General features: G+C 49.9%; 1 protein-coding gene across 1 annotated transcript in view; it reads right to left on the bottom strand.

Annotated features, from left to right (window-relative positions):
• The window catches only part of DDX41 (DEAD-box helicase 41), a 72,565-nt gene that overhangs the window by 47,220 nt on the left and 12,769 nt on the right, over positions 1-12,576 (bottom strand). The window contains exons 4-5 of the mRNA XM_040405458.1: positions 11,126-11,200; positions 10,821-10,881 (exon numbers count right to left, since the gene is read on the bottom strand). Of these exons, the coding sequence (XP_040261392.1) occupies positions 10,821-10,881; positions 11,126-11,200 (136 nt within the window). The remainder of the gene's footprint in view (positions 1-10,820; positions 10,882-11,125; positions 11,201-12,576) is intronic.

Genomic DNA, 12,576 nt, shown 5'->3' with positions numbered 1-12,576 from the left:
AGTTCTCAATGGGATTAAAATCTGGGGAGTTTCCAGGCCATGGACCCAAAATGTCAATGTTTTGGTCCCCGAGCCACTTAGTTATCACTTTTGCCTTATGGCACGGTGCTCAATCATGCTGGAAAATGCATTGTTCTTCACTAAACTGTTGTTGGATTGTTGGAAGAAGTTGCTGTTGGAGGGTGTTTTGGTACCATTCTTTATTCATGGCTGTGTTTTTGGGCAAAATTGTGAGTGAGCCCACTCCCTTGGATGAGAAGCAACCCCACACATGAATGGTCTCAGGATGCTTTACTGTTGGCATGACACAGGACTGATGGTAGCGCTCACCTTTTCTTCTCCGGACAAGCCTTTTTCCAGATGCCCCAAACAATCGAAAAGAGGCTTCATCGGAGAATATGACTTTGCCCCAGTCCTCAGCAGTCCATTCACCATACTTTCTGCAGAAGATCAATCTGTCCCTGATGTTTTTTTTTGGAGAGAAGTGGCTTCTTTGCTGCCCTTCTTGACACCAGGCCATCTTCCAAAAGTCTTGGCCTCACTGTGCGTGCAGATGCGCTCACACCTGCCTGCTGCCATTCCTGAGCAAGCTCTGCACTGGTCGTACTCCGATCCCGCAGCTGAATCCTCTTTAGGAGACGATCCTGGCGCTTGCTGGACTTTCTTTGACGCCCTGAAACCTTCTTAACAAGAATTGAACCTCTTTCCTTGAAGTTCTTGATGATCCTATAAATTGTTGATTGAGGTGCAATCTTAGTAGCCACAATATCCTTGCCTGGGAAGCCATTTTTATGCAACGCAATGATGGCTGCACGCGTTTCTTTGCATGTCACCATGGTTAACAATAGAAGAACAATGATTTCAAGCATCACCCTCCTTTTAACATGTCAAGTCTGCCATTTTAACCCAATCAGCCTGACATAATGATCTCCAGCCTTGTGCTCATCAACATTCTCACCTGAGTTAACAAGACGATTACTGAAATGATCTCAGCAGGTCCTTTAATGACAGCAATGAAATGCAGTGGAAAGTTTTTTTGGGGATTAAGTTAATTTTCATGGCAAAGAAGTACTATGCAATTCATCTGATCACTCTTCATAACATTCTGGAGTATATGCAAATTGCTATCATAAAAACTTAAGCAGCAACTTTTCCAATTTCCAGTATTTATGTAATTCTCAAAACTTTTGGCCACGACTGTAGAGCTAACCTTAATTCCTCCACCTGAAAAGGGGTCTGAACACGAATAACTGCCGAAGTAGTGCCAGGGCAGAACCCCTACCTGAGGGGGGCTGTCCCACTACAGCGATTACGACCATCTAGCCCTAGCGTGAAAACATCCCTGCGAAGGAGAACCCGTTGTAGTAGTCACTGCAGAGTGCCAGCATAACACCCTCACCTAGATAAGGAAGAGTGGTGGACGAAGCATCCAGAGTCAGTGGAATATTCTGTTTGCTGGATCGTGATCACAGTATTCTGTGTAATGTGACTGACCTGAACGGTGGAGGCTCATGGGGATGGGGGGTCTCTAGGACACAAGTGTTGCTGGGTGACCCCCCTGAGAGCACAAAGGTCGACATTTTTGTGTCCCCAACCAGCGCTGAAAGAAAAGAGGGATACAATATGGGAGTATCCATAGTATCCAGTGCCAGTATTCATATGCCACTAGATGGAGAGTACCAGGCACCAGCGGTACCGACTTGCTACGGGCCACCTGTGAAGGAAGCCAAGGCATCTAGTGTCGTGGCGTAGTTGAATTATAGCATGCCAAGATGCATAGTGATTCCCCCGTTAATGGATCATTTGTAGAGGGTAATGCCACATAGCAACCAATGGTAGTGCAATCCCCCGGTTAGGGAAGGGGGTAGCGCAATAGTCTGAACCGCAATCTACGGAAGTGTAATTACCCAGTCTATGAATGGGGGTAATGCCTACGGTAAGCACTGTGCTCAGTGGCAGTGCAATCACTCCACCTATGATAGGGAGTAACATATCCAGTAAGTACTGTAACCCGAGGTAGTGCAAATACTAGGGGTGCACCGAAATGAAAATTCTGGTCCGAAACCGAAACCGAAAATTCAGGATGCCCTTGACCGAAAACCGAAACTGCCTTTTTGCCCAAATACTTTTAAAATACTTTTTTTTTAAAATGATTTTATTAATAATTCTTTTTCATGAATGAAATTTATCTGTGGGTGGCGCTGTTATGGAGAGGGGGATCTGTGGGTGGCGCTGTTATGGAGAGGGGGATCTGTGGGTGGCGCTGTTATGGAGAGGGGGATCTGTGGGTGGCCCTGTTATGGAGAGGGGGATCTGTGGGTGGCCCTGTTATGGAGAGGGGGATCTGTGGGTGGCCCTGTTATGGAGAGGGGGATCTGTGGGTGGCGCTGTTATGGAGAGGGGGATCTGTGGGTGGCGCTGTTATGGAGAGGGGGATCTGTGGGTGGCGCTGTTATGGAGAGGGGGATCTGTGGGTGGCGCTGTTATGGAGAGGGGGATCTGTGGGTGGCGCTGTTATGGAGAGGGGGATCTGTGGGTGGCGCTGTTATGGAGAGGGGGATCTGTGGGTGGCGCTGTTATGGAGAGGGGGATCTGTGGGTGGCGCTGTTATGGAGAGGGGGATCTGTGGGTGGCGCTGTTATGGAGAGGGGGATCTGTGGGTGGCGCTGTTATGGAGAGGGGGATCTGTGGGTGGCGCTGTTATGGAGAGGGGGATCTGTGGGTGGCGCTGTTATGGAGAGGGGGATCTGTGCACTGTTATGGAAAGGGGATATGTGCACTGTTATGGGCATAACAGTGCACAGATCCCTTTCCCCATAACAGTGCACAGATCCCTTTCCCCATAACAGTGCACAGATCCCTTTCCCCATAACAGTGCACAGATCCCTTTCCCCATAACAGTGCACAGATCCCTTTCCCCATAACAGTGCACAGATCCCTTTCCCCATAACAGTGCACAGATCCCTTTCCCCATAACAGTGCACAGATCCCTTTCCCCATAACAGTGCACAGATCCCTTTCCCCATAACAGAGCACAGATCCCTTTCCCCATAACAGTGCACAGATCCCTTTCCCCATAACAGTGCACAGATCCCTTTCCCCATAACAGTGCACAGATCCCTTTCCCCATAACAGTGCACAGATCCCTTTCCCCATAACTGTGCACAGATCCCCCCTCCCCATAGCAGTGCCATAGACCGATCCCCCTACCCATAACAGCCCCAGCCCTGCTGCTCACAGCATCACTCACTGCATCTTTATTTTACCTTACAATCGTGACGCTCCGGTAACAACTCTGCAGGCAGAGCGGAGGGCGGCGTAACGTCACTTACTCACGTGACGCACCTGCTCCGCCCACTTTATGAATGAAGGAGGCGGAGCAGGCGCGTCACGTGAGTAAGTGACGTTACGCCGGCCTCCGCTCTGCCTGCAGAGTTGTTAGTTACTGGAGCGTCACGATTGTAAGGTAAAATAAAGATGCAGTGACAAAGTAAACCGCCCGCCCGGCGCCCGCCCGCAGATGGTGGGTGACAAATCCCACACCCCATATTTTCGGCCGATATGTAACAATATCGGCCGAAGTGGATTAGGTGCATTTTCGGCTGCTGGAATTTCGGTGCACCCCTAGCAAATACATCACCTATCGATGGGGGTAACGCACCCAGCAGGAACTTGCATATGACGAGTTCTGTACCCGGTGGGAAGTGCAATTATCCCACCCCAATAAGGGGGTAATGCGTACGTAAACACTGCAATGGCAGTGAGAATGCCACCTATACAAGAGGTTAATGCATACTGACAATACTGTGCCCAGTGGAACTGCAATTCCGCCACTTACGGAACGGGGGACGCCTATGGCTGGCATTGAGACCAGTGCTAGTGAGGTCAGTCCACATAAGGAAGAGGGTAGTACATAAGGTAAGTACTGTATCCAGTAGAAGTGCAAATACCGCCTAAGGAAGGGGGTGTCACGGCTGAGGATGGGGGAAATCCTCAGCCGTGTGGAGCCCGGTGATGTTTCGGCTGCTTGGCCATGAAGACAGGATTAGGGAGCAGGTCACCTCCTAAGGCATCCCTAACCTGACCCTAGCTCCTAGCTGCATGGGCCAACCTTGATGGTAGGAGGGCCCATGCTCCGGAACCTAAAAGTCCCTGCTAGCCCTCAAGATGACCCTCACCTAGGAGCTAAGTAAGACAAGCCCACTCCTCCTAGACACGGAGGAGCAGGAGTCTCAACGGCCAAGCTGCAGGAAAAGGGGAGACATAAACAGCTCTATGGATATGGCAGGTGAACAAAGAGTTCCACCTACCTGCCACAGCCTTGCTGACTGGATCCCTGTGTTAGCAGGGTGCAGATCACAAACGCATCCCCACACAGGGACCCAGATCCATAGCTGCACAAAATCACATATAAAACATCACACGGACATCACACATAACTAGAAATAACTTAAAGCGACATTATGGTTATGACATTAAGGTTTATGACCACAGGGGTGGCTCTTACTGGCAGGTAATAAATACATGAGGCTGCTCTCAGCTAAGCATGGCTGAAGCAACCTCAAGGCCTGCAAAAGCAGTGAGGCTTTATAGGCCAAGAAGCCACACCCCCACAGTCGGACACACCCAGTGATCACACACACTAGGAAGGGGATTAACCCTTCCAACACCAGGGAAGGGAAAACACCACTTAAAGGGAACGTGCACACAATAACATAAAACACAGTGCACACATCCACACATCACACACAAAACCGCATGCGCAGCGTAGCGAGCTGCATGGCACAGCTCAGCCTGCTACGCTGCCACATACATACTGTTGCCAGCGGCAACCACAGGTGAGGCCAATACCACAGCCCTCACCTGTGATTGAACACCAATGAAAACCGCTGACAACCGCATGCGGTTCAGGAGTCACGGTCATAGCCATGGCCGTGACACTCCCACCCCTCAAAGCCCCCCCACCAAAAAAAAGACACGTGAGGGACTCAGACAAGGGGATAGGAGAAGAAGACGTCCACTCTCAGTGCCGGTTCTAAAAAGGGGTCGCTGTCAGCTGCATCCTCTCCCGGCACACACTAGCCAGTCCGACAAGGACTGCAGCCCGCACCAGCAACAACGAAGAAAGAACCACTGAGAGATGGACGAAGGGACTCTCCACTCACGTCCCCACTCCAGTCGCTGCCAGCAGACACTCCTAACCAGCACGCAGCCGGACCACTTACGGAGTGCTGCCAGCAGACGACCAGAGATGGGAACATGGAGAGGGACGAGGGATCCCCAACACGGACACGGAAGGTAAGGTGGCGGGGAATAAGCCACCAACCGTGCCGTTAACGGAGAACCCCCCAGGAACGCTCTCCCTCCGGAGAACGCGCATGCAGACCACAAGGGTATGGCACTGCATGCTGCACCCTCTTTCGAAGGTATGCATACCGCATACCAGACACACACCACGTGTAGTAAAATCAGGGGGACGCCACACGAGGCAACGGTGAAGGGATGGCGGGGAAACGCCACTCACCGCGCCGTCAGAGGCGAAACCCCCAGAACGCTCTCCCTCCGAAGAGCGCGCATGTACCCCTTCCGCAGAGGGCGGTACATGCTTCACCCTCTTTCGAGGGGATGCATACTCCCACCCCTCAAAGCCCCTCCCAACAACAAAAAGGGAAAGTTGGTGAGACATAAAAAACAGTGGGAGGGGGGGAGGGGAAAGACAAACAAAAGGGGACACCAACACGGACAACGGTGAGCTGGGAATGCCACTCACCGCGCCGTAAATGGTGAAAGCCCCATAACGCTCTCCCTCCGGAGAACGCGCATGCACCCCATCCGTAGACAGCAGTGCATGCTTTACCCTCTTTCGAGGGATCCCCACGTAAGAGCGACTGTGGTCATACTGTCACGGCTGAGGATGGGGGAAATCCTCAGCCGTGTGCAGCCCGGTGATGTTTCGGCTGCTTGGCCATGTAGACAGGATTAGGGAGCAGGTCACCTCCTAAGGCATCCCTAACCTGACCCTAGCTCCTAGTTACATGGGCCAACCTTGATGGTAGGAGGGCCCATGCTCCGGAACCTAGAAGTCCCTGCTGGCCCTCAAGATGACCCTCACCTAGGAGCTGAGTAAGACAAGCCCACTCCTCCTAGACACGGAGGAGCAGGAGTCTCAACGGCCAAGCTGCAGGAAAAGGGGAGACATAAACAGCTCTATGGATATGGCAGGTGAACAAAGAGTTCCACCTACCTGCCACAGCCTTGCTGACTGGATCCCTGTGTTAGCAGGGTGCAGATCACAAACGCATCCCCACACAGGGACCCAGATCCATAGCTGCACAAAATCACATATAAAACATCACACGGACATCACACATAACTAGAAATAACTTAAAGCGACATTATGGTTATGACATTAAGGTTTATGACCACAGGGGTGGCTCTTACTGGCAGGTAATAAATACATGAGGCTGCTCTCAGCTAAGCATGGCTGAAGCAACCTCAAGGCCTGCAAAAGCAGTGAGGCTTTATAGGCCAAGAAGCCACACCCCCACAGTCGGACACACCCAGTGATCACACACACTAGGAAGGGGATTAACCCTTCCAACACCAGGGAAGGGAAAACACCACTTAAAGGGAACGTGCACACAATAACATAAAACACAGTGCACACATCCACACATCACACACAAAACCGCATGCGCAGCGTAGCGAGCTGCATGGCACAGCTCAGCCTGCTACGCTGCCACATACATACTGTTGCCAGCGGCAACCACAGGTGAGGCCAATACCACAGCCCTCACCTGTGATTGAACACCAATGAAAACCGCTGACAACCGCATGCGGTTCAGGAGTCACGGTCATAGCCATGGCCGTGACAGGGGGTAATGCATACACCAGAACCGCCGGCTAGCACGGACATAATCTTGGAAGATTGAACCGGATTCATGTCAGAGTCCGAATAACTGTCCTGCTTCGGCCCGCTCGTGCGCAGTTCCACCTCTCAGCCTCTAGCCCATGGCTGTTGCAGGCTGTGCCAGTGTTGATATAACAACCAAACTACCCTGGAGGTGGAATGGAACTAAAGGTCCGCTTACCGGATTGCGCAGACAGTGCTCTATTAACCAAACGACCCAGGAGGGTGGATTGGGAACTTCCAGAGGTCCTCCGTTGTATTGCGCAGGAGGAGAAAAATCAATCAGACGACCCAGGAGGGTGGATTGGGAAGTTTCAGTTGTCCTCCACTGGCTTTGCGCAGTTGGAGCATTATCAACCAAACTGCCCGGAGGGTGGATTGGGAATCCTTCAGATGTACTAAACTGGATTTGCGCAGTTGGAACATTATCACCAAACGGCCTCAGAGGGCAGATTGGGAATCCTTCAGATGTACTCCACTGGATTTGTGCAGTTTGAGCATTATCAACCAAACGGCCTCAGAGGGCGGATTGGGAAGCCTTCAGATGTACTCCACTGGATTTTCGCAGGTAGGGGCATTATCAACCAACGGCACCGGAGTGCGATTGGGAGAACTGTGAGAAATCCTCCACTGTCCGGGATGGGGTACAGGCCCAGTTGGTACACCAGACAGAGTGATCCTGCGGTGATGTGGGCTGAGAAGGGCAGGATCTGTATGGCGCATTTTATTTTATTTTTTTGGTGAGTACCTAGCCTTACATAGAGAAGAGGCAGGAAGGGGTGAATACTGCAATATTAAGGCACATTGTGCCTGCAGATAGAAACCTAGGGTAAACAGGCGCCGGCCTTAAAGAGGTGGCTGTGCAGGAAGGGTTAAACCGCCAAAGGACCGGGGTGGAGCCAGCGGGCTCCCGGGGAGATTCGTGCCAGAAAAATGGACCCGCCCCCCCATACCTGAGGGTGGAAGTTGCGGCCTAGAAGGCCGCAAAGTCGGGGGCTAAGTTTTTACGCAGGTCGACCGGGACTCACCGCTAGTCGGAGCACACCTGGATCGGTGTCCGGAATGCAGCCGCCTTTGTCCACTGGCCACGGAATCCCATCGGAAGAGAAAACAGCGCGGCCAGAGGGAAAAAGAAAAGAAATAAATCGGTAGGCCCAAATAAAGCCGGGGGCCTAGATTTTGCGGCGTTCGGCCGACTGGGGTATCCGTTCTGCCTGCTCTCCCTCTGGGAAACGGAGGGACCCGGAACGGCATTAGCGGGCGTCCGGGATGGATCCGCCGAGAAGGTGCGGCGCTTGGCCAACCGGGTAGCCCACCCGGTCGGTCGGAGAACGGGGGGCAGAAGGCGCCTGTTTGTTGAGGAATCCTCTTGAATGTCCCCTGTCCTGATATGTCTAGATCGGAGAGGGGTGGGGAGACAGAAACTAAGATGGCCGTGGAATGGGATTAACCCTTTCATTGCTGAGGTGAGATGGGCGACGGGTGGAGGGGACCATGTGTGATGGGGACAGGGAGGGACAGTAATACTCACCTGTCTTCATCTGTGCTCTTCACCCCTAGTCTTGTACCAGCAGGGCCACCCAACGACCGCTTGCACCAGGCATCAGGGGTCCGGGCAGAGAAGGGCTGGAGAGGAGATGGCCCTCTTGCTGGCGGGAAGCAGGGGAGCGAGGCTGCCCTGGTCCGCTTTGTCTTCTTGGGGGAGGCAGGGCGGTGGAACAAGTAACACCGGCCAGCCTCCCAGGGACGCAAGCGTTCCTGTGCCCCATCCATGAAATCTGTGAAAAATAACAAAATGAAGAAAATCAAAAGAGCCACCCTGCTAAGCAGGGAGGTCTGCCTCCTACAACACTAAGCTAAAAACTGATATGCTCTCTCCAGGCTGGAGGAAGTATAGCCGGCAAAGGAGGAGTTATCACTTTTTAGCCTAGTGTCGCCTCCTAGTGGCAGCAAGCAGCTATACCCACGGTCCTGTGTCCCCCAATGATACGAGCGAGAAATGGAGCCGGCCGATGAGGGTGCATGGACTTCAACCTCTTAGGTTTCTATAACAACTGCAATGAGATTGTCTACCATAGAGGTAAGTAATTTTTCCTCGGAATAGGCCTCTTCCAGGGAGGACACGTCCGAGCGAGAAGAAACGGGGGACGCAGACACCCTTCTGGTGGAGGGTGGCCTGGCCCGTTTTGCAGGACGACCACAATGGGAATTAGCCACAGGATCCCCAGAGTCGGACTGATCAGAGGACTGCTGTGTGGACAAAAGCTCCAGCATTTCCACAATGGCTTTGTTGGTATGGGAGAAGTCCTGTACAGTCTTTGAAAGGGACGCGCCGATTCTACCATGGGCTGGGCAGGAGGGGCGACTGGGTCAGGGTCAGAGCCACTTGGCAGAGCATGAATAGCAGAGGGGATCCAACTGACCACATGGGAATTTTGAGCGACAAGAAGCACGGGCAAAATGGCAAACAGAAGTCGCCACCTGTTTTGGCGCCTGGGGTCTGGGCTCGAACATAGTGATTCCCCTGTAATGACAGGTAGGAGGCTGAGGGGAGTTGGCTAGACCCTCTAGGAAGGGGGGGGGGGGGGGGGGGAGAGTAGCTTACCCGGCCTGTGTCCCTCAATGTAGCTTGTCCAGAGCAACTTGTGAAGAGGATGAGTATCCTCCCCAATGATACGGATGAGAAAATTCTTATTTACATCCAAAGGGTAAAACGAGCACAGACCGAATACATCTAAATCTTCCAACTGTATCTGTCCTGGACAATTCTCTGTGAACCGTTTACACCAATAGCACATTCTCCCTCCTGCACTGATATCAATGGATTAAAGTCGATGACCGAGTTATTTCAAAGTTTCCTCCATACAGTAAATGCTATAAATTAAAAACGCCTGCAAAATTGCAAAGTGCAAATCACCATTCCATGACATAAAAATCATCTTTAGAGGTCTGAGAACAACAGTAGTCTGAAATCTCCAATGTAGTCATTTCCACTATGTGTAAAATATCTCAAGACTTGAGTATGGAGGGGATCCAGGGCATAGTGCACATGAAGCTACGTTTTGGGGGCTCCACCCTCTTTGTATGCCTCACAGAGAAGGAAGAGCACCCGAACTGTAGCTTCACGAGCACTATGCCTTGGATCCCCTCCGTACTCAAGTCTTGAGATATTTTACACATAGTGGAAATGACTAAGTTGAAGATTTCAGACTGTCTCTGAGTGGCGTGGTGTTTTAAGACTTTGTACGCAGGATACTTCCCTACCACTGAGCACCAGAACGACACAAACGTCAGAGTGCCAACCATTTTCTTCTTCTTACTGTTATTCTCAGATTTCTAAAGATGATTTTTATGTCAAGGAATTGTGATTTGCACTTCATGGATAAAGTCTGAATTTTGGAGAAGATACCTGCATTTTTTGTTTTCTGCAGCAGTGACCCCACCGCTATACGGGAAGGTTACATCAGCAGCCAATCACTGACCTCAGCAGTCCCATACCATATATCTCTACGTCACCAGACACTGGGAGAGGGACCAGAGCTGCACACTGAGAATGCCAGGGGAGAATGGGATGATTTTGAATATTTACTGGCACTGGAAAATTTTGGAATAACTCGGACAACTCTTGAATCAATTTCAAAAGTGGCGAATTGTATTAGCTAAAAGGAGGTATTGCCACCTGATAAAGTGATGGCATATCACTATTATGTCTTTACTTTTTAACTGGTGAAGGTCTGATCTCTGGGACCCCCGCTGATTTTAAAGGGGTATCTGTGTTCTAGATATTGATGATCAATCCTCAGGGACAATGGCAAAGCGAAGAGGAAAAAGCAACAGCAAAAAGGGTTTGTTTAAGAGTAACCCAAATTTTAAAGCTAAAACGAAAATCTTATTAGAAATGTTGGCTCACCTGGTCTTTATCGGGTCATCATATGTTATACCTTTTGCCATTTCCTTCACGGACATCAAAGCTTTATGGAAAGAAAACAATGCATCAATGATAAGATATACATGTTAATCTGAAAGCCATCATTCTACGCAGAGGTTTTCGGTGGTCATCCAGCAGATATAAGCTAGATCACGCACAACAATCCAGCTCCAAATGTTTCCTGCGCTCTTCAGACTGTTGTGTCCTTTATGATGGGGGGTTTACAGATATGGACTGTGACCATGAGGACACTCTTGACAGATTAGAAGATGCAATAATGGTCTCACCTCTTCCTTCTGTCACACTCTCCAAGATCTTCTCTTCTTCTTTCAGCTGTTTCTCCTTTGCAGATTCTTTTCTAGCTGTCGAGTAAATACAAATATGAAATATTTCCAACCACTACCACCATCATCCTTGTTACTGAAACATGTTCTCCTCCCCAATTTTATATCAGGCGTAAAGCGACACTAGTAAATGCTGTGTGGAAGAGTAACCTAGGCAAAGGTATAACCGTGCCATGAAACTCCCAGACGTGTGGTTGTCTTGGCAGCTGTACCTCCATACATGCCATACTGTCTCTCCATGCCCAATAAATGATTGGACAGGTGGGAATGGCGCAGCAACACTTATAACATATTCAGGTGACTTTAAAGAGTGGCATATTATAAGGCCAGGTCTGATCCCCTATTAGTCCAAAGTGACACTGAAAAAAATAATCATGAGGGAAGGCATTACCCCCGCTCTTCTCATGGCTGATTGCTGGCTCACTACAGTGTACATAGACACACAGCAGCCAGACAGTCACTATGAAGAGGGTTAAAAGGGGAGCTCCCCTCATTTCGCTGTAATCATTAATTGCTCCTATGACTCAATGTTTTTGTGCGGCTGCTCCATGTACTATCCCCCAAAAGGGGTTGTCCCATGAAAAATATTCTACAGTTTTCAAACCAGCACCTGGATCTGAGTACTAGTATAGCCAGTGAGTTACCTATCTGTATAGCGCCACCTGCTGTTTGCGCTTTTTCTAATTTCCCTGTCCTGCTAACTGAGATGGAAGCACATCCTCCGTTCCTTCCTTCAACTGACACCAGCTGCAGCAGAAAGGACACGCCCACTGAGCTGCATAATTGGCACAATGAATATGTAGATCTCTGGATCCATCTGAGGTGCAGGGCTGGTTCTAAGTTTGTCAGAAAGAGGTTGTCATGTACTGTATAATCTCCATTTACAATTTTTACATTAATCGTGGGAAAACCCCTTTAAAAGGCTATCTCACTTCATCAAGTGACATTTATTTTTAAATCAGATAATTTTTAATTTTACACTTTTTTTTTAAGTCGCAAAAATACAAAGAAGGAAAACATGTAACTGTTGATGACAAAAATACCATAGCATTACAAGATCGGACAAACAGTTACTTTCATTGGTACCCCACGGAACATAAAACATAGTACAAGAAGTACATAAGATCAAGTAATTTAGTTACAAAGTATACCTGGTATAGAACCGCATTTCCCATCCATTACAATTTAAAGACATAAGATCATCCCTCCCAACCCAACTAAAGCCCAATTCCCCCCCCCCCCCCCCCCCCACCCGAGCGATGGAACGGATCCGAACTCCAAAATCGGTTAACTTATTAATATATCAAAAGCATGGCCATTGGTGTACTTCTCCTATCCGTTTAGCAGACCTCTTCACACCCGACCTACATAGTACTAAACACCTTCATACAGCA

Source organism: Bufo bufo, chromosome 1 (genome assembly GCF_905171765.1).
Source record: "Bufo bufo chromosome 1, aBufBuf1.1, whole genome shotgun sequence".
NCBI classification, from domain to species: domain Eukaryota; kingdom Metazoa; phylum Chordata; class Amphibia; order Anura; family Bufonidae; genus Bufo; species Bufo bufo.
The sequence above is the reverse complement of the archived record's forward strand: the minus strand, read 5'-3'. Positions and strand labels throughout refer to the sequence as shown.